At 45.0% G+C, this 27,324-nt stretch overlaps 2 protein-coding genes and 1 pseudogene across 2 annotated transcripts in view; 1 reads left to right on the forward strand and 2 right to left on the reverse strand.

The window, feature by feature from the left end:
* The window catches only part of LOC147461269 (uncharacterized), a 54,846-nt gene that overhangs the window by 23,326 nt on the left and 4,196 nt on the right, over positions 1-27,324 (reverse strand). The window lies entirely within an intron of this gene.
* LOC147461270 (uncharacterized) lies at positions 703-3,588 on the forward strand (annotated as a pseudogene).
* Positions 18,002-21,167, reverse strand: LOC147461271 (uncharacterized). The gene is made up of 2 exons (XM_086508857.1): positions 18,835-21,167; positions 18,002-18,708 (listed from the first exon to the last, which is right to left on the reverse strand). Exons 1-2 carry the CDS (start codon positions 20,191-20,193, stop codon positions 18,304-18,306), a joined length of 1,764 nt encoding a protein of 587 aa, XP_086364983.1. The 5' UTR covers positions 20,194-21,167; the 3' UTR covers positions 18,002-18,303.

Here is a 27,324-nt window from a genome sequence, read left to right on the forward strand (position 1 = left end):
CCCCCTCTCACCTCCCATATGCCTTGAGCATTGCTTTGGATTCCATTAGCTCCTCTCTCTCCCTCTCCCTCTCTCTCATTGCTTTGGTCCTTTACCTTTGATTCCATTAGGGCCTAGGCTCCTCTCTCTCTCTCTCTCTCTCTCTCTTATCTAACTCTCTCTTGTGTTCAAGCCTCAAGGGCAAGTGTGTACACTCTAAATCTATATAAGGATGCCCTCTTTCTCTTCTTCTCCATTATGTTCCAACTCAAGGCTCAAGCTCATGAGTCATTCTCAAGCTCTCAAGCTCTTCATTCCTCCATGAAGCATTCCTCCATAGCTCTCAAGCTCTCCATTCCTCACTCATAGCTCTCCATGAAGCATTCCTCCATTACCATAGCTCTCAAGCTCTCCATTCCTCCCAAGCTCTAGTCTCTCCATTCCTCCCTCAAGCTCTCCATTCCTCCATGACGCATTCCTCCGTAGCTCTCAAGCTCTCCATTCCTCCCTCATAGCTCTCCATTGGCATTCAACTTTCAAGCTCTAAATCTCTCAACTTTCAAGTGTTCTATCATGCCTCCCCCTCTTCATGAAGCTTTTGAAAAGCATTGCCATTCCTATGAGAGAGTGAGGGACAAACGACACGTTTGTAGGTGGACATGCAAGTATTGTCCCAAGATCATGACCTCCTCCTCCACTCCACTCATCATCCACTTGACGAAGATGGGAGGTGAAGCCCGTCCATGTCCCAATATACCCGACGACATTTTGGAAGAGTGCAAGAAGAAGTATCTCCCTTTGAAAAGGCGCAAGGCGGGGATGAAGAGAGCCCAAGAGGAGATAGCGGCGCACGACATTGATGTTACCGACTCGGAGGAGGATACAAGCGGCCCTTCTCCCTCTACCTCCATTGCAAGCGGTGACGCGACGGCAAGCTCAATGGCTACCAATAAGAAGAAGGCATCGGCAAGTGCTAGTGGCCGTCCTCCAAAGCAAGCAAGGCAAGCCTCTCTCTCGCAATCGGTGGGCGGTCCATTGTCTTTCCTCAAAGAGAGACAAAGGCTTGCGGACATTGAGATTGCACGCACCATCATTGAGTGTAATCTTGCTTTCAACATCCTTCGACTAGAGCGGTGGAAGAGGATGGTGAAAGCTATCGCGGCCGTCGGTCCATGTGAGGGGTGGACGGGTCCATCCTATGCGGACATGCGCACCAAGAAGCTCGACGAAGAGCGGGCAAGAATCGACAAATCCCTTGGGCCCGTGCGAGCCGGATGGGCAAAATATGGGTGCTCCATTCTCTCCGATGGGTGGAGCGATCGTAAGAAGAGGGGCATCATTAACATACTCGTGTCATGCCCTCTTGGCACCTACTTCTTGAGAGCGGTTGATGCGGGAGCAAGAGGCAAGAAGGTCACGGAAAAATTCATCTACAAGCACATCAAGGCGGCAATAGAAGAGGTGAGAGTTTAAGTTGTCCCCTCTTCTTGTGCAATGTGTAGTATGTACTTACTACTTTTTGCCCTCTTGATAAGTGTTCTAAATTTTCTCTCTTTAATGTAGGTAGGGCCCGAAAATGTGGTGCAAGTGATCACCGATAATGCATCCAATTGCACTAGCATGAGCCGACTACTTGAGGCCGAATACAAGAACATTGTATGGACCCCTTGTGCCTCCCATTGCCTCGATCTTCTCATGGAAGACATAGGAGAACTAGAATGGGTGAAGGCCATTCTCACCCAAGCCCTCACTATCGTCAACTTCATCAATGCTAAGGTGAGAGTACTTGCAATTTTTTGCACGTACTCCGACAAGGAGTTGAAGAAACCCTCGGCAACACGATTTGCCTCTATGTGGCTTCTTCTTGAGCGCCTCTACGATGTCCAAAACAAAGTGCAAAAAACCATGGTGTCCGATGAGTTCAAGCAATGGTGTGATGGAGAGAACTCGGCAACCTCACAAGAGGCAAAGGCCATCCAACGGCTTTCCCTCAAAGAAGAATTTTGGGAAGAGGTGAAGGGTCTTGTGGTAGCCATCTTGCCCATCTACAGAGTGCTCTGAATGACCGACATGGAGGGATCTACCATGGGCCTTCTTCACCACTTCATGGATGAGGCATACAAGGAAATAGAGGTATCAACCATTCTTGATGGTCCACCCGATGGGACATGGTATGATGTATCTCCTTTGCTCTCCATTCTCAAGTCGACAATATGTTTTTTGCTAATTCACACTATAGTCTATGCCTCACCACTCTCTCTCTCTTTTTGTAGTGATGTCTTTGAAGATTCCCCCAAGAAAGATGATATCCTCTTTCTTTTCCAAAAGAGATGGGATTTTATGAAGAGGCCCATTCACCACTTTGCGGCTCTCTTGCATCCGGCCTACAAGAAGCCGGATCTTTTCACAAACCAAATGCTACAAGAAGAGAGCCGCAACTTCCTTCCCAAGGCCCTCTCGGAAGATCATCACAGCGCATTCCTTCAAGAGCTAATCAACTATGGAGACCAAAGAGGCACGGCTTTTACTTCCACCATATGTTGGAAGAGGGAGTCCTTGGTGAAGCCTCTTTTTTGGTGGGAGAGCTTCGGGTACCAATTACCTCACCTTCAAAGAGTTGCATTAAGGATTCTTGGACAAGTAAACCCTCTTAAGCCTCGGGCCTTGGCGCTCTCTCTCTCTCTCTCTCTCTCTCTCTCTCTCTCTCTCTCTCTCTCTCTCTCTCTCTCTCTCTCTCATGAATTATATTACATACATCATTGATACATGATACTCACTATCTTTTGAATATAATATAGGATTGCTCATCCGGTGCATGCGGGCGAAATTGGTCTGCATACTCGCTTATCCACACCAAAATTCGCAACAAACTGTCAACAAAGCAATTGGAGCGGCTCATCTATTGTAGCTCCAATCTCCGAATGTTGCGCTCCATGCATGAGATGCCTATGGCTAGACAAGTAAACCCTCTTTCTACACACTTGCTTCTCTCTCTCATATGGGCTATGGCTTTGCATTCCAATTCACATGTGCTAACTAGCTTAACTTTATCTTGAGTCTTGACTCTTTTGAACTTTTGTATAACTTGTCAAATAGGTCAATGTTGATGATTGCAAGCTCTCAATAAATACTCTCAAAAGTGTCAACAAAGAGCGTGATATGACGGAGGAGCAAATTTTCCGCGAGCTCTACTTGGAGCTAGAGGAGATTGGCCGACAGGTTTCTCGCACACGATCACGCAAGAGGGTCATTGTGCGTGGAGTCCCTTCGGCTACAAGAGGTAGAGGTGCAAGAGCTTCCCATGCTCGTGGCCGTGGCCGTGGGTGTGGGCGTGGGCGTGAGATGGAGGCTACTACTCCTACAACCTATGTGCGGCGAGGCTCGGGAAGCGGCTCCATTGTGGCGGCCTCTGTTTTGGAGGATGTGCCTATTCGTAGATCCAACACTATGGACCCTAGAGAGCCGGAGTATGACGAGGAGGGAAATCTCCTTAGTGAGGGAGATTATGACACACCACAATCCGATTCATGTGAGGATGAAGATGACATCGATGAGCATAGCTCACAAGAGGAAGATGATGATGATGATGAGAGCGGAGAAAGCTCTTAGACTTTAGTGTCTCTCATATCTTTTTTGACCCTACTTCCACTTTTTGCACGATTGAGGCTTTAAAGGCTTACTTTTTTGTATCATCTCGATTATCAAATCTCAACTTAGCTTTTTGATTTATGACATATGTAATGCGAATCGTAGTTCATACCCATTGTGCCTCATTGTCTTGATTCTCAACTCTTGAGTGTTGGCACTTGGCACTTACAAGTTGCATTCTTTGAACGTACGTAACCATGTCGTACGACATAAAATTTTCTAGTTCGATGAGTACCAATACATCTTTGTATGTGGACAAAACGTACCTGACCGTACGAGACCACCCTGAGTCATACTGGTTTGCTTTGTAAAAATTCTTCTTCTTTGCATAAAAGTTGCTCTCATCAGAGTCTGAACTCTCTGTAGACGAGTCCTTTGTAGAATTGTCACTCACGGTGCGAGATTTGGACTTCTTTGCCTTTTTCTTGCCCTTTCCGAAGCGTTGCTTTTTGCTTCGCTTTTTGCCTTTTCGGTCTTCTTCGCTCGAGTCAGATGAGCTAGAAGAACTATCAGAAGAAGAAGAAGAAGAAGAAGAAGAACCGGGTACTCCTTCAAATCGAACACGCTTCTTCTACTTTCTTGCTTTTTCAAAGATAGACTGACGACCCAAATAACTCGGGAAGTTAGCGCCTTTCTTCTGCTTTTTGCCGGTCTTTTCAGCTTTGTTCTACGCGTCAAAAAGCTAAGCAATTCGTGTATCAACCACCTCTTCTAATTCCTTCTCTGTATACTTCTTGGGAGTAGGAGATTTCTTGAGAGTGGGTTTTGGGGGTGGTTTTGTGGTTTTCTGCCACTGCGTGTGCACCTCTTTGAGAGAAGTCGTGCTCATATATTTAGCCAATTTCGGGTCCTTGGCAAAATTAAGCATCATCTTTGTTGCATCGCCGATCAATTATCGGTGCTCCATCTCTTGACGCTCTACCTGAGTAGGCCGGGGCAAGCCATACTCCTCGCGTGAATCTTCGTTGTGATCCCTTCCTGCATCTCCGGATGCAGAGGGAGTCGACAGATCTTTACCTGAACCCATAGGTGCCACGGAAAAAAACTAGGGATCAGATTTCCCGTAGAAGAGAAATCGGCCGTGCTCTGATACCACTGTAACAGACTTCGACTCTCCAAGTCAAGAATCTACCATGACAGCACCAAATAACCACTTCAAAACAGTTCACAGTTTACAATTTATTCGACACTGGCCCGGCGGAGTTCCGTGCCTAGAGATATTGGCCCCAAAGACTAGCGCCCCTTTCGGTATTTCTTTTTGTATTAATTTGAGTTCAAAGTACAAGAGTGCGGGCAGGCACTCACACTCAAACTCTACGTCCAGATGCTCTGAGTTGTGAGTGGCCTCCCCACTTATTTATAGATTACAAGGGGTGCTTAAAGCAGAGCCCCAAAAGCTGAAAATCAAAAGCTTTCAAATAAAGCAAAGGCTCTTTCTCTCTCTCTTGCTTATAAAAATAAAGCAAGTGCGAAAAAGCTATCCATATTAGCTTTTAAGAATAAAGCAGAAAAAACTCTTTTTCTCTCTCTCTTTCTCCCAACATGCGTAGAAAAAGCAAGTCCAGCAGCTGTCGCAAATCACGGAGGTCCGTACAGCCTGCCACGTGGCTAGTCTTCTGCTTTCTGCGCCGTAAATCACGGAGGTCCGTACGGCAGTGCTACGTCAGCAGATCTTCCCGCAATTAGGGTTTCCTGCAGTTTAGGGTTTCCTTTAGCACTTGGCAGCCACGTCACAATTTGTGACAACCAGAGATGCCCATCAATCGTTTTTGAGACTGAAATCCAAAAAGTTAGCTTAAAAAGCCAAATTCAAGTCCAAATCAAGCCAAACTTTGTCAGTAGGCTATGAATAGAGAATACAAGCTAAGGGAGAACAAAATTTGAAAAAGGATAGAAGTCTTTGTTACCATATACATATGGTAATGATGTGTGTGAACACACTAGGACCGCCGGGGCATTTTTTTCCTCTTTAGGAGATTTTTTCCCCCGTGCATTATATATACGCCCATCACTCTAGGGCTATCTATCTTTCCATTGCACACTAAGTAACACACTCTCTATTGTGTGCCTTGAGCTTCCTTCGTCTTCTCCAAGTTGTGTGTGTTTCTCTATAACCCTAATTCCAACAATTGGTATCAGAGCAAGTCACGTCCTCCCGGGCTTAGTCGCCAGCTGCTCCAGCACACGCCAACTCACTTTCTCCGATTTCAAGGAGCTTTGGCAAGCATTCGCAAGTCAACAAATATTTTGGGGGATCTCATAGAGCTCGGTCTGCTCAGAATTTTGATTTGGGCTCATTTCGGCCTCCGTTTCCACTACAGGCAGTACTGCACAGGCTATTTCGTCATTTTGTGCAGAATTTCTGTCAGTGCCGTTTTTTGTATAGCAAGTGCCTTATAGTCTTCTACGGTTTGTGCTATATAGTACAGGTTGTTCTCGCTCCATTTCTCCTATTTTCGGGCAGTTTTCACATCAGGTGCAGCATTTACCATGGCTGACAACAACAACACAAGTGTGTTCAAGATATTTGCTGTTGAGGACAGGTTGGATGGGGACAACTACCCTATGTGGGCTTATATGATGCAACATGTTCTTGTGTCAAAGGGTGTCTAGAACATTGTGCAGGGCATTGATGTACGTCCTGGTTCTGAGGATGTAGGCGATGTTGAGGATGTTGCACGTCTTGCTGCAAGGATTGCAGCTGTTAGAGTTGTTTTGCCTACAGTAGAACAAGCTCGTTGGGATGTTAAGGATGCACAGGCTCATGCATTGATTGCGTTGTCTGTGAAGCGCACCATTGTTCCTCACATCCGTTCAGCAAAATCTGCAAAACAGACTTGGGATATTCTAGCATGTCTTTATGCAAGCCGCAATGAGGCTAAAATTGCTTTGCTGCGTAAAGAGCTGGAGTCGAAGATTATACATGAGGAAGATGATATGGACACTTTCCTTGCTAGTGTCAAGGATATCAATGAGCAACTTATTTCTGCAGGTGAAGTTATTTCAGACAGTTCCCTTGTGCAGACTGTTCTTGATGCCTTACCAGATTCTTACTAGACTTTTGTTAGTACTTGGAGACTTATGACCCAAGGAAATCCAGAAGTTGTCAAGTTTGATGCATTATGCACATTGCTGTTGCAAGAGTCACTTTCCATAAAAAACAGGACTAAACAGCGTGCAGTTGAACAGGCTTTTATTGCTTCTCAAAGAAAGGGTGGTAATAGCAATGCAGCCACTTCTTATGGTTCTGCTGCGAGTGGCAAAAATTTTGTTCCCAATGCTTCTGCTGGCAGCAATTCGTTTGGAAATTCTGGTGATAAGGGCAAAAAGAAGATGCATTGCCATTATTGTAAAGCCAATGATCACTTGATCAAGTCGTGTCCTAAGTTGAAGGCCAAAGAGGCTAAGAAGAAAGAGGGTGGTTCCACTACAAATGTAGCCATTGTTGAGTCTTCTGTGAAAGGAGACTGTGTTGCTGATGTTGATGCAGAATGGGCTTTTAGCGCAAAGTGCACTTACAATCCTGTTGTCCATGATGCATGCTTCTCAGTTACTGCAGATTCACATGTGTGGTATTTCGACAGTGGTGCTACAAAGCACATTACCTCACATCGTGAATTGTTTACCTCTCTCGAGTCTGTCCCTAATGGGAATTCAGTCACTTGTGCCAACAACGCCTCTTATCCAGTTCAGGGAGTTGGAAAGATTGTGCTCACTACTGCTAATGGCAGCTCCTTCACACTTGTTGATGCACTTTATGTACTTGGGATCAAGAAGAATCTCTTGTCTGTATCCGCACTTGCTAGACTTGGACTTGTAGTCAAATTTGTGGATGACAGCTATACAATTCATGATCTCAGTTTTGGTGATGAAATTGTTGCATCTGGGCATTTGTGCCGTGGGCTGTATAAGCTCACTTTGTATGAAAAGTGTGGACAAAATTTTGCAAATGTTGTTGCAGATTCAAGGGCTATTTCAGATGCAAAACTTTGGCATGCACGTTTTGGTCATCTGAATTTTGTCAGTTTGCTGCGTTTGCAGAAATCTGATATGGTTGCTTCTTTGCCGCCTCTTGAAGCACCTGTCAAACATGTTTGTGAAGGCTGTATTTTGGGTAAGATGCAGCGTTCTAAATTTCCAAGGATGGTTCAGTTCGGGCCACATACAGGTTGCAGCTTGTGAATAGTGATGTTTGTGGACCCATGCAAACTCCATCCTTGGGCAATTACCTATACTTCGTGACTTTCATTGATGATTACTCCAGGCATGCATGGGTATTTCCGCTTAAAGCGAAGTCCGAAGTTTTTATGTGCTTCAAACAATTTCTGGCTATGGCTGAAAATGTCTCAAAATGTACTTTGGGCACCCTCCGTTCCGATCGAGGGGGGGGAGTATATGTCTCATGAATTTAATGCATTTCTGGCTAGTCATGGGATAAAACACCAACCTACAATTCCTTATACACCTCAGCAAAATGGTGTTGCTAAGAGGAAAAACAGGTCACTGACGGAAATGGCACGATGTATGGTCAAAAGTCAAGCTTTGCCGCATTCTTTTTGACTTGAGACCATTATGTGTGCCACTTATGTACTTAACAGGTGTCCTACGAAAGCTTTGCAGTCTATTACTCCATATGAAGCATGGCATGATAGAAAGCCTTCTATTAAGCACATGCGTGTTTTTGGTTGTATGGCATATGCTTTGGTGCCACAAGTGCAACGCAGAAAATTGGATGATAAGGCTGTCAAATGTATTTTTGTTGGTTATAGTGCTGAAAGCAAAGCTTACAGGTTATATCATCCGCAAACAAAACGTATTTTGGTTTCTCGGGATATAGTGTTTGTGGAAGATTCTGTTCAGCCCTTGCTGTCATGTACTAGAGACAGTAATGTAAGCTCACAGGACATTTATGACACTTTGTTGCCTCTTTTTAGTGGTGGAAATACGAATGTAAGTTCCAATGAGGCAAATGTACAGCCTATGGGGGTTTCTGAAAATGTTTTAGATCAGCCTATTACTGATGCAGATGTACATGATGTACTTGATGAGGAAAGGGCTGAAAATGAGCAGGCTAGAGGTATGCCAAAATGGCTGGTGCACACTTTGCGTGACAGTAAATTGGATGCACCTTTGTCTAGTCGTACTCGTTCAGGCTCTCGCCATGCATCTTATGCATCAGATTGTTATGCTTTGGCTGTGTCTAGCTTACATGATGTTGAGGAGCCTCTCTCTTTTGATGAAGCACAGAATTCAGAAAATTGGATGGCTGCCATGCAATCAGAATATTATAGAGAATGACACATGGACTTTATGTGATTTGCCTCCTGGCAAAAAGGCCATTGGTACGAAGTGGGTTTACAAGTTGAAACGTAAACCGGATGGTGAGATTGATCGCCATAAGGCTCGACTTGTTGCAAAGGGTTATGCACAGCAAAAAGGCATAGATTATGACGAGACTTTTGCTCCCACTTGTCGTATGACTACTGTACGTTTTCTATGTGCATTGGCAGCTCATTTTGGTTGGGATGTACATCAATCAGACATTGTTACTGCTTTCTTGAATGGTGACATATTTGAGGAAGTTTATGTAACGCAGCCTCACGGTTTTGTCATAAAAGGACAAGAGGACAAAGTGTGCAAATGTAACAAGGCTTTGTATGGGTTGAAGCAATCTCCTCGTGCTTGGTATGAGAAAGCTGACACTCATTTGGTCAAACAAGGCTTTCCTAACAGTCCAACAAAAAGCACATTGTATGTAAAGCGTGAGGTGATGTACTTCTCATTGTGGTTCTTTATGTTGATGATTTGTTGATCACTGGACCAAATGAGAGACATATTGTTGAATTTAAGGCTTGAATGCTAGTTTCAAGATGAAAGATTTGGGGCTGTTGCATCATTACTTGGGTATACAGTTTAAGCAGTGTGATGGTGATATTGCCTTGTGTCAGAAAAGTTACATAGAGACATTACTATGTAAGTTTGGACTTGAGGATTGCAAACCTATTGCCACTCCCATGGAAACATGTTTAAAGTTGACTCTACATGATCCTGGCGATCCTGCTGATGTCACTCTTTACCAAACTATTGTTGGCTGCCTCATTTATGTATGCAACACGAGGCCGGATATTCAGTTTGCAGTCTCACAGGTCAGCAGATTTATGCATAGCCCAAGGTCTAAGCATTGGCAGGCTGTCAAGAGGATTTTCCGCTACCTTAGTGGCACTTTACATCTTGGCTTGTTTTATCCCAAGGGGGGATCATTGCCGCCAGACTTACATGCTTTTTCGACTCAGATTGGGCTGGTTGTTTTGATATGCGAGTGTCCACAAGTGGTTTTTGTTTCATGCTTGGCAGTTCATGTATATCATGGTTGAGCAAGAAGCAACCTACTGTGGCCACTTCGAGTTGTGAGGCTGAGTACAGGGCAATCTTCACAGCTACGGTTGAGTGTGTATGGCTCAGACGCCTTATGGCTGATTTGGGTGTTGGACAGGACACTGCCAACACTATCTACACTGACAGTCAGAGCGCATTGGCAGTTGCGAGGAACCCAGTTTTTCATGCTCGCACAAAGCACATTGAGGTGCATTACCACTATGTCAGGGAGAGGCTCTCAACAGGAGAGATCAGCTTGGCTTATGTGCCAACACAGGACAACCTTGCAGATCTTTTCACAAAGGCATTGTCTCGTGAGAAGCTTGAAGCTTTCCGCAAAGCTTGGGCTTACTCCCCTTTGTGGACTGATCCTATCCTCAGGGCATGGCACTTCCCTTTACTCATGTGTCAGTTCTCGTTCACCGCATCACTCCAGGGGGGATTTGTTACCATATACATGTGGTAGTGATGTGTGTGAACACACTAGGACCGTCGGAGCATTTTTTCCCTCTTTAGGAGGTTTTTTCCCCCGTGCATTGTATTTACGTCCATCACTCTAGGGCTATCTATCTTTCCATTGCACACTAAGTAACACACTCTATTGTGTGCCTTGAGCTTCCTTCGTCTTCTCCAAGCTGTGTGTGTTTCTCTGCAACCCTAATTCCAACAGTCTAACCCTAGCAAGAGATGCAATTTTTCAAGCTCAAAGCCATAATAGCCATCTGCATACCCTGTACATCATGTATATGAGTTTTGGGGACAAATGAACAATGATAGCTCATAGATGGTCATCTATCGTGAATGATGTCGGATAAGACCTTTTTGAAGCAAGTTACTAACTTGGGGAATTAATTGGGGTTTGTCAAGCTTTAATTAAGTCGTGTATTAAGTAGAAGCAGTGTAATGATTTACACAGCACACAAAAGCTAACAGTGCAAATGTGACTTTGATAACCTTGATGCAGGAACAAAGAAGTCCCCAATGAAGAAGAGCAATGGCTTTGAAAGGAAGGAACCTTATTGGGCTTACAGTGACCGGGTCAAGGAAAACACTTGCCTATCTATTACCAACCATTGTTCATGTCAATGCCCAGCCTGCACTATCAACAGGTGATGGTCCAATTGTTCTCATCTTAGCACCCACTAGAGAGCTAGCCGTCCAAATACAACAAGAGACAACAAAGTTTGGGGCTTCATCGAAGCTAAAGGATACATGTGTTTACGGAGGTGCACCAAAGGAACCACAAATAAGGGAGCTTCAAAAAGGTATAGAGATAGTCATAGTGACACCAGGCCGCTTGATTGATATGCTCAATGGTAGACAAACCAACCTTTCCAGTGTTACATATCTTGTCCTTGATGAGGCGGATCGAATGCTACACATGGGTTTTGAACCTCAATCAGAATTCTTAGAAGTTGTTTCTAAGAATGAGAAATACACAAAATTGGCAGATTTACTGGAGCATGTGATGGATGGAAGTAAAGTGATCATATTTATGGAAACAAAAAGAGGTTGTGATCAAGTTTGCCTTGAGCTCTAATGGATCATAGTTCTTGTTGTGGTTTGACAAATGTACAAGCAGTGGATCAAACAAAAGCAAAAACAAAAACAAAGCCGCACAGACATGGACAATCAGGTCATGTCAAGGACGACGTGAATTTGGAGGAGGGGGAGTGTTGACCCATGGGTCAACAGTACGACATAACTCAATTTCCATACCGAAGTCTTATTTCTGGAGAGTTATGAAATGATGCGAATTATGGTTAAAAACATCATTTGTAATGACTAGCTATTCTACTTGCAGAAGCCGGGGTGCAATGGCACTTCCAGATTGTAAATACAAAGCCATTTGACCCATTGAACTCTATTTTTGGTTTAACCTATGGTAGCTTTAGTATATAAGGTACCTAGGTTATTCTGTAAAGAGAACTTTATCTTAAACAAAGTTTTGAGCTGCCGTCGACTGTGTGTGAGAGAGAAAGAGAGAGAGCGTGAGCTTCATCCTGACGTTACTTCCTGCTCGCTCATCGCATTAGAGATTCGACCGCACCATTGTGATAGGCTCAGAGAGAGCTACGCAACAACGCCAAGCATTCCTCGTGAAACGGAGCACGCACACTAACGCATCTACGAGCTATTTGTGGCCATAAGTGTATCAAGCGGTGTCTGTTTTATGCGTGCAAGTAGTCGTTAGAATCGTGGCGACATAAGCTACGCATAGGTACTCATAGATTTCAGTTTCGGGCACTTCCGAAATTTTGTTTCGTCTTCATACGCATTTCCGTAGATGGGTCTGGAGTGAGGGTTTGAGTGTAGAGGCTTTGGGACAAGTGTATCCTAGTGATGATCCTTAAGTTCAGGGTAGTTAACGTCCATTGGACGGCACGTTTAGTCCGCTCCCATACGGTCTCATCCCGTCCGGTTGTTTAGTCCGTTCCCTCCGACCAAAACAGTCATGTTGATTGCCAACTAGCAGTTTGACTATTTGACTTTGCCTTTTTGAGGGGGATTTTTTGCACACATTTAGCCTAGAATACCTTTGTGACATTATCTCAAGAGTCAATGCTCATTGCCCATTATAATTTATCCCCCTCCCTCACATTGTATGTGCTTTCTCTCTCTCTCTCTCTCTCTCTCTCTCTCTCTCTCTCTCTCTCTCTCTCTCTCTCTCTCTCTCTGTGTGTGTGTGTGTGTGTGTGTGTGTGTGTGTGTGTGTGTAAGGTGCAGCGGAATGAATGTTGAACTATGCTCAAGATGAGTGCTCCGACCTGTGCTCAAGGTTCCTTTTACTATGAAGGGAGAGCATTCCATTCTTTAAGGAGAGAGTGCAATGGACACAAACAAAGTGAATCACACAGTGAATGAAAGTGCTAATACTGAGAGATAGAGAGAGAAGAATACGACACCAAAATGTTGTCAAACCCTCCTCCGAAGGCCCCACTCTCTATGGCGAGAGCGGTCTACTTATGATTGCACAATTCTCTACAATGCTTGGACTTGCCGACGATGTCGACGACGACGAGACGGCTGCAATCTGAAAATGCTAAGGGCTAAAATCTGCAAATCTTTACCTATTGAATTCTGACTCTATGTCTGTAAGGTGCAGCGGAATGAATGTTGTATTTTCTCAAGATTAGCGATCTATATTTGCTCAAGGTTCCTTTTAGTTCTTAGGGAAGGAGAGAGCCTTCCGTCTTTATGGAGTGTTATGATCATGAACAAAGTGAGTGGATATTGTGCGTGCAAGTGAATGAGACTGCGAGAAGCAGAGGAAAGAGATACGACACCCGAGAGATTGTAAAACCCTCCTCCAAAGGCCCACTCTCATCGCCGAGAGTGGTCTACTTTGATTGCACAAAGGTGTACAATGCGTATGCAATGGACTGATGCAAACGGGGACTATGTCGATGAAGACGATGAAGACTTTAGGGCTGAATTCGATGCTTCTTTATCTGTTGTCCACAAAGGGGCAAGGGCTGAGAATCTGTGCCACTTTGGGGGGCTGAAATGACTGGTTTTTACTGCTGAATTATGGCTGAAAATAACTGCTCTTGTCGGGGCTTAGGAGAAGATGAAAAACGCTGATCTTCTTCCCTGATCTGGCTGCGTTTTTAGGTTGATATCTGTGGCTGAAAAACGCTGGAACAGTAGGTGTTTTTCATGGTAAAAATGGCATCAACTCTAGCGTTAGTAAATCCTTGCAAGCTGTGGATACTCTCCTGATTTTGCTGATGTAAAACGCTGAACTTGCTGATGATTGCTAGCGTTAGTGAAGGGCTGAAAACGCTGATTGTGGTCAGATAAAAACGCTAGCTTCAGGTGCTTGCTCACGATGTCTGCTAGAGAGGAAACGCCAAGATCTGCAAGAAGCTTGGGCGATTCCAAAACACGGGCCTCACCAAGTTGGCTTGGAGAGGGTCATGCTGAGAGAGGGAGGGAACACTTGTTGCTTGTTAGCCTGCTGTGCTCCTTGGCTCATCTGCCAATTTGTGCTAACTTGGGTTTGCTTATATATTAACTTACCCAATTTGCCCTATTGAGTACCCAACAAAAGTCACTTAATAAATAAGTGAAAAATGTTAAACATAGGGAAAAATAGGCTAAAGTCACTTGAAAAATCCCCAAACTGACTCTGATGGAATTTGATGGAAATGCTTATGCTTATGCGGTGTGCAACCGGAGGATATGCATCTACACTAAGTGACTGGGCATGCACGGTCTACGAATAGACTCATAAAAGTGCCAGATCACTGCTAATCTAAATGACTTGACTGACGAGAACCCTGCTATGGTGTAGCTTGTCCACGGACACATAGGGTTGGATGTGTCACGTGACAATGTCGTCCTTTTTAAAGTGAGGTACTGGTACCGAGCTGCATTGCTTCCTTGTAGTCTGCCAACAACTCTGGATAATCCTTGAAGAACTCTTCGTCTACCCACACCGCTTCGTGAGTTCCTCGATCTTTGTACTTCAAAAAAAATTGTCGTACTTGTTTCTTCGAACCATGGCGAAACCGATGCAACAAGACTTGCTCCGGCTCCATGACTTCAGCTTCATCGATGATCTCTGGTTCTTCTTCTTCCAAAACATCCTTTGGAGGTGTTCCCTGAAACACTTTCAACCAAGAAACATGGAAAACGTTGTGCATTGACCATGAGTTAGGCAACTTCAATTTCATTGAAACCTCATTAATCTTTTTGATGACTGGAAATGGACCATACATACGAAAAGATAACTTAGGACATTTCTTTCCAACTTGCTTAAGACGCTGTTTCATGATTCGTAGATACACCCAATCTCCTTCCTTGATTGAGACCTCCTGACGATGCTTGTTAGCCTGTCTAGAATAAGATTCCTGAGCCTTGCTTAGCCGAAGCTTCACACTCTCAGAAATCTCATCCAATGACTGACTCTTAGCGTTGGCATCAGGCATTTGACTGACCGATCTAGTCAAAAGTGACTGGAACGGACGGCCAAAAGCTGCCTCATACGAAGTTCGACCAATAGCAGAAGAGACGGAATCATTTAGGATAGCCTGAACCAAAGGGAGATAGAGCTCCCATTGAGACTGCTGATCATGAACATAAGATTTTAACACATCAAAAGCCAACTGATTATAAATTTCGGTTTGACCATCTAACTGTGGATGAAAAGCGGATGAAAATTTCAACTGTGCGCCAAAATTTTCAAAGAGAGCACACCAAAAGTTGGACGTAAACTTAACATCCCTATCTGAAACAATGGACTTTGGCAAACCACAGAGGGGGTACCAATGTTTATGAACAACCGTGCAACATCTTGTGCAGTAATTGTGGCCTTACAAGGAATCAACATGCAAAATTTGCTGAAACGATCAACAATAGTTAAGCATTGAGTGTTCCTTGAATGCAGACTTGGTGGTAAGTTAGTCACAAAATCCATAGAGATATCTTGAAAAGGTCCCTCGAGAATAGGCAGCGGAAGCAAGAGGTCTTGCTGCTTACCCCGAGGAGCTTTTACTTTTTGACATATAGTGCAATGTGTGACATAACTTGAAAACGGCCTCTTCAATCCAAAAAGGGCGGTAGACTTTACTTCAAACCTTGATTTAGCTTTCACCCATTTAATTCGTCGTCCACTTTACCTGTACTTTCAAGACCCAACAAAGGGGAGAGGGATACAAGCTGCTAGATTGCACCTGTATGCGTAGACCGACACCAGATTGGCACCTAACTTAGGCGCCCCTTTCAGTATTTCTTTATTGTTCAAAAGAGGGAATAAACGTTGTGGATCCCTACAAGGTGCCCCGCACAAACTTGGCTGAATTTCAACTGTTCCGGCCCGATTTCAGCAACATAACTATACTAGGACCCCTCACAGTCAGTATTCCCACGCATTGACTGACTTTCCCGATGCATATGGACACTTTGCAAAACCTGGCGAGAATCTGCAACACGCTAAATTCTCTGTTTTCAGCCCCGAAAATACGCCAGATCACCTGTACAGCGGTCCCCTCGCGTCCCCGAACCTCCTGGGGGTATTAGGGACCGTTTAGGGCCAAAACCCTAAACCTGCAAAAATACACAGCAGGCTGTAATTTACTGTTTCGGGCTCCGTTTTGCGTGCCGGTCGCATTCGTAGCAAGTCCTCGAGCTCTCGCACCTGTAGGGCTACTTGCCCTTTGAATCAGACGAGATTTCTGGCGTGAAACCTCTCCGAATTCACCTGTACCTGCGGGGGGATTAGCCGCTAGCTAATCTAGTACCTGTGCAAGAGGCTCTTGCCTCGGCAATCGCACATGAACCCACACAACTGTACATTAGTCAATTGAAAAGCCCACTAGTGGGGCATAACATACTGCCATAGGGGAGAGAGAGAGCAGTGCGTAGCATGCAGGGCATCACTCATGGCACCGCACTGTACATAAGAGGGAAAGCAAGCACTCCATAGCTCATAACCTGTGACAAAACTGAAAATCAGCCTCCTCTCTCATTTTAGGCGTCCCCTCCTCTGGCTAGAAGTAGCAGAAGGCTCACAGAGTGACACCTCGCCCAGTTTCCGATTTTGGCCAACTGGGCTAAAAATATCTCAACTGGTGCGTCAGTTGACTTGACGGCAAAGCAATAAAATGTTCCTCTTGTCATTCCGAAGCTAATGACGCAAACACATTTTCGGGTCCCAGAATAGCAGTTCCCTAAATTTTAGGAGATACTGCCATTGTATCTTTCTAGGTCATCTGACCCCCTTTGTACACTGCAACCACACCCAGAACTGAAGTATAGCCTCTGTAGCAAAGGATTCCACTTTGGCTAGTCAACGACCCCACTTTGGCTAACCATAGTCTTTGTCCAACCTTAGTGCTCTCTTTCCCTCCGGCCTGGACTCCCTCTGGACAGTTCCACGCTAGCTATGCAATGTAGGGCAGTTAGATTTCCCGAGGGGTGTTTCCAAAAAGTGAAAGTAAATAAATAATAAGAAAGAAATCAACAAAAAGGATAGATAGTAGTCACACGCTGGTGACATAACTAAACACATCTTTTCGCATTTTAGGCCAATAGAAAAATAGTAGTCACACGCTGGTGACATAACTAAACACATCTTTTCGCATTTTAGGCCAATAGAAAAATCGTTCAATCTTTTCCAATGTGGTGTTCATACCCCTGTGCCCACTCATGAGAGAATCATGTGCATCATGCAATATGGTTGGCCTGAGAGAGGGCAACACACATAGACGCTGACGAAAAAATAACAATCCATCACGAATGAGATAGTTGTTGGGCCCTTGGGAAGCAAGAGCCTGCAACTAATACTTACCAAACTCCGAATCTGCATACTAATTCTTCATGCTGTCAAAAGACTCACCCTGAATAGAAAATGTGGTTCTTGACTCAAGAGCCAAAATCTGTCCTTTGCGACTCAAGGCATCTGCAAAACAGGGTTAGCTTTTACAGGCACATACTCAATCAAACCTCCAAATTGCTCAAAAAATTGTAACCACCGGACTTGGCGATCACTCCAATGTGCACTAAGCATAGACTGGAGCCACTTGAGGGCTTGATGATCTGTGCGCACTGTAAACTCTCTTCCATACAAAAAATGCTTCCAATGCTTAAGAGAGTGAATGACAGACAAAAGTTCTTTATCATAAACTGAATAATTATTTTCCGCACTATTGAGTTTCCGGCTAAGAAAAGCTATTGGGCGACCATGCTGCTGGAGCACAACGCCTATGGCGACATTGCTCGCATCCGTTCATACCTCAAAGGGATCATCCCAAGAGGCAAGGATAAGACACGGTGCTTCTGTCACTGCAACCTTGAGAGCTGTGAAAGCCTCAATGGCTGCTTCGGGCAAGTCTACACGCTGATGGCGAGTCTTTACCCCTTTCAAAACATCAGTCATAGGTGCAGCAATGCGTGGAAAATTCTCTATGTGAGAACTATATGCTTGACATAAACCCAGAAAAGAACGCACATCATATGCAGTTTTGGGCAAATCCCAATTACGAACCTGTTCCACCTTCGCGGGGTCTAGCTTGACGCCTTGTGCAGAAATGATATAACCCAGATAAGGGACTTCAGTAAGAAAAAATACCGACTTCTTAGCTGCAATGTACAACTGACACTCATCCAAACGAGTTAGTACCCTTTAACATCTAATTCATGTTGCTCACACGATGCAAAAAAAATGAGAATATCATCTAAGAAGATGAACACACATACGCCTACCATATCGCCGAAACGACCTACCATGAGACGATTGAACGTACCCACGGCTCCTGTCAATCCAAAAGACATAACAATATACTCCCATTGCCCTCGCTAGGTGCGAAAGGCGGTCTTGAAAATGTCGCCTTTGAAAACCCGTACCTGATGGTATCCACTTTTGAGATCAACTTTGCTGAAAACCTTTGCCCCATTGAGCCTATCGAGGATATACTCAATGCGAGGCATCGGAAACTTGTTCTTGACGGTCATCTTGTTTAATGCCCTGTAATCAACACACAAACGAGACGAACCATCCTTCTTGCAAACAAACAAAATAGGGGCAGCAAAAGAACTTACACTAGAACGTCTAGCCACCAACTCCGTGAGTTGTCGCTCTAATTCTTCCTCCTGTGACTTGTTCAAACGGTAGGGAGCCTTACTGACAGGCTGCGCTCCCTCCATAAGCTCGATGCGATGGTCCTCCGGCCGCTCGGGTGGGAGACGAGGTGGAAGATCATCCTACAAAAAGAGATGTTTAAATTTCGTAAACAACTCCGAATACTTACCTGGAGCCTGAATGCTCTGGGAAACTGGAGCAACATAAATGAATGCCGCTTGTGCTCCTCGTCGTAATTCACGCTTTACCTGTACATGCGAGATGAGAGGCAAAGAATGCAAGCCCTCCTCAGCGCGAATGATGAGAGGGGAATCAGTATCGGAATGTAAAGTGATCGTGTTAGCACCAAATTTAATGTGAGCATCAAGTTCACAAAACCATTTAATGCCTAAAATCATATCACATCCTAAGAGAGGAGATACAAGAAATTTCCTACGAAAAGAAGCTTGTTGAACAATAAAAAGCACATCAAGACACTCCTTCGTGATGAGAGAGTCCATACCAGGAGCGAAGCCAGAAACCTCGAGAGGAGCTTTCTGACTAACCTCTAGGCGGGCTCTCTCAACGAGAAGGGGACTAATCACATCATGCATACTGCCTATATCAAACAATATGATAAAACGTTGCCCTTTTACATGACCATAACACTTCAAGAGAGATTCATCAATGTGTGTGTCAGAGTCATGAGAAGAGGCAGTTTGTGTTGTGACAGTGCTTGTGGTAGCTGTGGGTGTCTTTGGTTCTTTAGGTGGAACTGTCTTAGGACAGGCCTTCTTTATGTGCCCCTTGACGTGACATTGAAAACATCTACCTTCTTTAGCATAAATCACTTGTTCTTCAGCCGTGATGTATCCTCCTATAATTCCTTGTGAAGCTTTTTCATCAGGGGTTAGCTTAGGTTTTGCAGGAGCTTTAGCTTTACCCTTAGAGTCATTGTTAGAGTTCTTTTCCGAGGAATTAGAGGAAGAAGGGCTAGAAGAATTACCATTCTTTCCGTTCTTACCATTCTGTGTATTCTGCGGGGTTCCTTGAGAAGTCTTGTTTTCCTTAGGCTTTCCTTTGTTGTGCTTCATCTTGTGGGCGAGAGCAATTGCTACCGCTTTGTTGAGATCGATTGGATCGAGTACCTCGACATCATACTTGATATACTCGTCCAATCCGTAAAGAAATGCCTCCTTGCGCTTCACATCCGATTTGCATAATTGAGTGCCGAGCTGCAAAACACGATTAGAGAAAGACATAACCGGCATACCGTTTTTCTTGAGAGCTCGCCAATCGTCCTTCAATCGTGCAAGGTATTGAGGTGGCATAAACCGCGCCTTGAGCTTGTCTTGAAAATCAGCCCAACTAAAAGAGAGGGGCGTGAAATCGTCGGCTGCCTCTAGGTGCGCGGCTAGCTGTGCCTCTTGCCATGCCTGGTACCAATTAATGGCATCACCGGCAAGGTACATAGTTGTCGTCAAAACTTTGCTATTGCCTGTTTTCTTAGTTGTCGCAAAATAAACATTAAATTGATGCAACCAAGAATGAATAACCGTAGCATCCATCTTACCGTCATACTTACTGAAAGTCAACTTTTCAGTGACTGGGTTGTTGGAAATCCGCATCGTGCAAACCACTTGAGGAACTCCCACGATCTTTGGGTGGTTCGGTTTTCGAGGCTAGTGCTTGTCGAATCAATTCTTGAGTACGTAGCTCGCGTTGAGCTTCACGCTCGGTCTCCAAGGCCAATCTATGAGCGATACGATCGGCTTCCAAGGCCGCGTTTCTTGCCGCCTCTTCCGCCTTCCTGAGTTGTTTCCTTTCTTTACGTTAGTTGCGCTCGCGTTCTAAAGCAAGTCGATTGTCTTCTTGTTTTGCGGCAAGTCTTGCCTTGCTTCCTTCGCGCTCACGGGCTCTTTCGTCACGCTCACGGGCCTGAGCAAGGCGATTTGTTTCTTGTCTATCCATCATGGCCATCATCTACTTGACCATTGCCTCCATAGGGTTTGGTGCACTTGGTGGCGTAGATGGCGAAGGGGGAGGGTTGAAGAAATCATCTCGTGGTGGGGAAGAGTCTTCGTCGCCTCTCTCATGCTCATCACCTGTATGCGAAGTATCCATTCCGCTTCGGGTGACGACCATGCACTATGATCTTGGGTTCTTAAGCTCGCGAGGAACTTGGGTTCTTGAGGTTCTTGAGATCCTTGATTCGTGAGAATCTTGGGTTCTTGAGGTTCTTGAGGTTCTTGAGGTGTTCTTTCGCTTGCAAATCGCGTTGGAGAAGGATCTTCTCTTCACCCAAGTTCTACCCTTTTCTGCGGGCGCACCCCTTGGCGGCCTTGCGCTCACACCAAGGTTGGTTTTTCCCACCTCACGTCGATTGGCCGGCCGCTAAGTGTACGGTCCGCTCTCAATGAGTGAAAAGAGACACAAGGGGAGGCTGGACAAGCCCTTCTTTCTTGGGATTCCTGTCACTCTTCAACAAAACACGATTAGGAATCGACACGCCCAAGCGAACTTGGGTTCGTGCGACCGCAACAACCAAAAAAAATCTTGTGGTTCTTCCCTTGAGTAGTACAGAACAATTACAAAGCTCTGATACCAATGTAAGGTGCAACGGAATGAATGTTGTATTTTCTCAAGATTAGCGATCTATATTTGCTCAAGGTTCCTTTTAGTTCTTAGGGAAGGAGAGAGCCTTCCGTCTTTATGGAGAGTGTTATGATCACGAACAAAGTGAGTGGATATTGTGCGTGCAAGTGAATGAGACTGAGAGAAGCAGAGGAAAGAGATACGACACCCGAGAGATTGTAAAACCCTCCTCCAAAGGCCCACTCTCATCGGCGAGAGTGGTCTACTTTGATTGCACAAAGGTGTACAATGCGTATGCAATGGACTGATGCAAACGGGGACTATGTCGATGAAGACTTTAGGGCTGAATTCGATGCTTCTTTATCTGCTGTCCACAAAGGGGCAAGGGCTGAGAATCTGTGGCACTTTGGGGGGCTGAAATGACTAGTTTTTACTGCTGAATTATGGCTGAAACTTGTCGGGGCTTAGGAGAAGATGAAAAACGCTGATCTTCTTCCCTGATCTGGCTGCGTTTTTAGGTCGATATCCGTGGCTGAAAAACGCTGGAACAATAGGTGTTTTTCATGTTGAAAATGGAATCAACTCTAGCGTTAGTAAATCCTTGCAAGCTGTGGATACTCTGCTGATTTTGCTGATGTAAAACGCTGAACTTGCTGATGATTGCTAGCGTTAGTGAAGGGCTGAAACGCTGATTGTGGTCAGATAAAAACGCTAGCTTCAGGTGCTTGCTCACGATGTCTGCTGGAGAGGAAATGCCAGGATCTGCAAGAAGCTTGGGCGATTCCAAAACGCTGATGGCTGTGGGTGAAGGGGCCTCACCAAGTTGGCTTGGAGAGTGTCATGCTGAGAGAGGGAGGGAACACCTGTTGCTTGTTAGCCTGCTATGCTCCTTGGCTCATCTGCCAATTTGTGCTAACTTGGGTTTGCTTATATATTAACTTACCCAATTTGCCCTACTGAGCCCAACAAAAGTCACTTAATAAATAAGTGAAAAATATTAAATATAGGGAAAAATAGGCTAAAGTCACTTGAAAAATCCCCAAACCGACTCTGATGGAAATGCTTATGCTTATGCGGTGTGCAACCAGAGGATATGCATCAAAACTAAGTTCCTGGGCATGCACGGTCTACGAATAGACTCACAAAAGTGCCACATCACTGCTAATCTAACTGACTTGACTGACGGGAACCCTGCTATGGTGTAGCTTGTCCACGGACACATAGGGTTGGATGTGTCACGTGACAATGTTGGTGACGACGACGATGCATCTGCGTTTTCCGGGGCTGAATCTGCAAACCTTGCGGAATCTAACCGTGCGGCGATGTTAGGTGCAGCGGAATGAATGTTGTATTTTCTCAAGATTAGTGATCCTTATTGCTCAAGGTTCCTTTTAGTCCTTAGGGAAAGAGAGAGCTTTCCATCTTACGGAGAGTGCTATGATCACAAACAAAGTGAGTAGATATTGTGCGTGCAAGTGAATGAGACTGAGAGAAGGAGAGAGAAGAGATACGACACCCGAGAGGTTGTAAAACCCTCCTCCGAAGGCCCCACTCTCGTCGACGAGAGTGGTCTATTCTTTGATTGCACAAACGTGTACAATGCGTATGCAATGGACTATGCAACTTGGTCTATGCCGATGACGACGACGACGACGACGACGATGGCTGAAATCTGAGATCTTCTAATCGCTGAATTTCGGGACTGTTTCGGTGGCTGAAAATGACTGTTTTGGCTGCGTTTTCTTGGCTGAAAAATGAGGTTTCTTAGGGTTGAAAACCGATGGTCTTTACGGGCTGAATCTGCTACACTTTAGGTGAATAATGTCGGTCTTAATTTGCTGCTGAAATCCAAAAACGCCAAGGGCTGAAATTGGTCCTTCTGTCGCCGGGGTTCTGCAAATGCAAAAACGCTAGGCTGATCTGCTGTGTCGTGACGACGCTGGGGCTGATCTGCTATGCACAAATCGCCAAGGCTGATCTGATGCAAAAACGCTAGGTCTTCTGTGGAGAAAACGCCAGAGTAGTCGCGGGGGTTGGTCTTGCTGAGAAGTTGCATGTTGAGCAAGGTGCTCCTGCTGCCTCTTCTGCCAGAAAGTGCTAACTTGGGTTTGCTTATATATTAACTTAGCAAAATTGCCCTACCTACTTTTGTAGGAAAGTCACTTAAAAATAACAAGTGAAAATCCCAATACATAGGAAAATATGCTAAATGCACTGGACAATTCCCCTAACTGATACGAATGGATTCTGATGGGAATTCCGATGATCATGCTGTGTGCAACCGGAGGATATGCATCTATGCTAAGTGACTGGGCATGCACGGTCTACGAATAGACTCACAAAAGTGCCAGATCACTGCTAATCTAGACTTGACTGAACTGACTGAACCCTGCTGTAGTGTAGCTTGTCCACGGACACATAGGGTTGGGATGTGTCACATGACATCCCCTCCTTTTCAAAGTGAGATACTGGTAGCGAACTGTATGGCGTCGAGGGAGATCGCCAACAGCATCCGGAATCCTGGAAGGGACTCTTCACCGGCCCACTCTGATGTGTGGGTCGTGCGGTACTTGAACTTCATAAAGGTCTACAACACTTGCTTCTTTGGGCCGTGCAGAAAGCGACACAAAGTCTTTTGTGGCTCCTTTGATGCTTCAACTTCTTCTAGAGTCCTGCTTATTTTGTCTTCAAGAATCTCCATGGCTGAAAATTCCTGAAACCATCTCCAACACAAAACCATGAACATACTCATTCCATGTGAAGTGAAGGAAAAAAATCTTGTCTTCTCCAAGGACTGTGTATGCAAGGTAGACGAACATAGAGACCGAGTGACAACCCGTTCATCAAACACATGCAAACAATGAGGTCGAATCTTTTCTATTTGATCAAAATCAATCAACTGTGGCAAATCACAATGGAAATGCCCATGCTTGGTGCGCATACTATCATGTGCTCTTTCGGAAACTGTGTTATGCCAAGGAAGAGACATGGAATGTGACTTCCTTACATAGAAACTTTTCAGCTTTTCACGAAAAATCTGCATACATTCGTGCTCATCCATGAGAGAAACGTGTTCAACATACCATATGTCATGCCTAGGAAAAGGGATCACAAAACGATGCTGACTAAAATACAGGAAACCTTCACGAATGAAACACTCGAACAATGCGTGCGTATCAATCATGCAAACACATAATACTTCCTGTGAGGGCTCTTTGGACCAAGGCTCGAGAGCCAAGATCGCTTCTTTGGGATCTATCGAATCTTCTTGTGGGGGATCTATGGACCTCGACTCGAAAGCCACGATCGATTCTTGGTGATTGATCGAATCTACAACGAGGTTAGCTTCGCTAGAAAAAGCATCAACTAACACACCATCCTTGTGAACAATCACATCTTCTTCATGCAACTCATCATGCTTGTGAGAAATCACATCTTGATCATACAAATCATCATGCTTGTCATTGTCATCCAAATCATCATGCAAATCATTGGCATCCAAATGATCATGCTTATCATTGTCATTCAAATCATCATGCTTAGCAATATCATTCAAATCATCATCATGCTTCAAACAATCATGCAAATCCTGTGTATCCTGCTTTGGAGAAAGAGAGACTGAGAGAATCTCCTTATCCCGAATCCTTTCAATCTTGTCCTGCATATTAGCAATGAGAGATGGAGAAGGAGAAGTATCCACTCCATGAAAGACAGTAGGAGAATCACTTTTGGCATTGAGAGTTAAAGTGCTAGCCTCCCAATCAACGAGAGGGTTGATTTCACGAAACCATTTCATGTCTAAAATCATATCACATCCTGAGAGAGGAGAAACAACAAATCTTCTAGTGAAGGCAGTCTGTTGAATTGCAAACAACACATCAAGGCACTCCTTCGTGATGAGAGCGTCCATACTAGGACGAAAGCCAGAGACCTCAATAGGAGACCTCGGACTAACTTCAAGGCGGGCTCTCTCAACAAGAGAGGGGCTGATCACATCATGCATACTACCTGGGTCAAACAATATGACAAAACGGTGTCCTGACGTACGACCATAACATTTGATGAGAGAATCATCAATAGGAGGGTCCTGAGAAACTGTGGGCACAATCGTGTTATCATATATTGCATTGACAGATGTAGTGGGTGTTGTGGGTTCTTTAGATTCATTCGATTCAAGCTTAGGACATGTTCTTTTTATGTGACCCTTGATGTGACAATGAAAACAACGACCTTCCTTAGAATACGTGCTTTGTTCTTCCGAAGTGATGTAACCTCCTACAATTCCTTGTGCTACCTTTTCACCTGGAGTAAGCTTAGGTTTAGCAATTGTGTTAGCCTTACCCTTAGATTCATTGGAAGAATTCTTTGATGAGATACTATTGGTAGAGTGGTTAGAAGAGTTATCATTCTTACCATTCTTATCGTTCTTACCGTTCTGAGGAGCCTGCGAGGTACTTGTGGAAGTCTTGTTCTCCTTAGGCTTTCCCTTGTTGTGCTTCATCTCCTGTGCGAGAGCAATCGCTACCGCCTTGTTGAGATCAATTGGATCGAATACCTCGACATCGTACTTGATATACTCGTCCAATCCAAAGAGAAAAGCCTCTTTGCCTTCATCATCCGACATGCGTAATTGGGTACCTAGCTGCAAAACACGATTAGAAAAAGACATAACCGGCATACCATTTTGCTTGAGAGCGCGCCAATCGTCTTTCAACCGTGCAAGGTACTGAGGTGGCATAAACCGCACCTTGAGCTTGTCTTGGAAATCAGCCCAAGTAAAAGAGGGGCGTGAAATCGTCGGCTGCCTCTAGGTGCGCGGCTAGCTGTGCCTCTTGCCATGTGTGGTACCAATTAATGGCATCACCGGCAAGGTACATAGCTGTCGTCAAAACTTTGATGTTGCTTGTCTTCTTAGTTGTCGCAAAATAAGCATTAAATTGATGCAACCAAGAATGAATCACTGTAGCATCCATCTTACCGTCATACTTACTGAAAATCAACTTTTTTGTAACTGGATGGTTGGAATCCGCGTCGTGGCTAGCGCCACTTGACGAACTTCCACGATCTTTGGGTGGTTCGGTCTTCGAGGCTAGGACTTGGGCAATAAATTCCTGATTGTGAAGCTCCCTTTGAGCTTCACCCTCGGCCTCCATAGCCAATCTATGCGCAGCACGATCGGCCTCCAATGCTTCGTTTCTTGCTGCGGCTTCCTCCTTCCTTAGTTCTTTTCTTTCTTTTCTTGCGTCGCGCTCGCGTTCCAAAGCAAGGCGCTTGTCGTCCTGTCGATCCATCATGGCCATCATTTGCTTCATCATTGCCTCCATAAGGTCTGGCGTAGATGGCGAAGGGGGAGGGTTGGAAAACCCTCCTAGTGGGGAGAATCCTTGGTCGCCTCTCTCATGCTCATCACCTGAAGGCAAAGTATCCATGCCGCTTCGGGTGACGACCATGCACTATGATCTTGGGGTCTTAAGCTGGCGAGGAACTTGGTTCTTGAGGGTCTTGAGGTTCTTGAGGTCCTTGATTCGTGAGAATCTTGGGTTCTTGAGGTTCTTGAGGGTTTCTTTTCGCTTGCAAATCGCGTTGGAGAAGGATCTTCTCTTCACCCGAGTTATACTCCCTTCTGCGGGCGCACCCCTTGGCAGCCTTGCGCTCACACCAAGGTTGCTTTTTCCCACCTCACGTCGATTGGCCGGCCGCTAAGTGCACGGTCCGCTCTCATTGAGTGAAAAGAGACACAAGGGCAGGCTGGACAAGCCCTTCTTTCTTGGGATTCCTGTCACTCTTCAACAAAACACGATTAGGAATCGCCATGCCCAAGTAAACTTGGGTTCGTGCGATCACAACAAGCAAAAAAAAAATCTTGTGGATCCTGTGGTTCTTCCCTTGAGTAATGCAGAACACTTCCAAAGCTCTGATACCAATGTTAGGTGCAGCGGAATGAATGTTGTATTTTCTCAAGATTAGTGATCCTTATTGCTCAAGGTTCCTTTTAGTCCTTAGGGAAAGAGAGAGCTTTCCATCTTGTAGAGTGCTGTGGTCACGAGCAAAGTGAGTGGATATTGTGCATGCAAGTGAATGAGACTAAGAGAAGGAGAGAGAAGAGATACGATACCCGAGAGGTTGTAAAACCCTCCTCCGAAGGCCCCACTCTTGTCAGCGAG

This window comes from Adiantum capillus-veneris, chromosome 3 (assembly GCF_014529385.1).
Source record: "Adiantum capillus-veneris isolate H3 chromosome 3, ASM1452938v2, whole genome shotgun sequence".
In the NCBI taxonomy this organism is placed as follows: domain Eukaryota; kingdom Viridiplantae; phylum Streptophyta; class Polypodiopsida; order Polypodiales; family Pteridaceae; genus Adiantum; species Adiantum capillus-veneris.

Coding starts and splice junctions, on each gene's coding strand:
- LOC147461271 (XM_086508857.1), bottom strand. CDS start 20,193: ATGCGGATTTCCAACAACCCAGTCACTGAAAAGTTGACTTTCAGTAAG. Junction 18,709..18,834: donor CTCTCATCTCGCATGTACAG/GTAAAGCGTGAA, acceptor CTCTTTTTGTAG/GATGATCTTCCACCTCGTCT.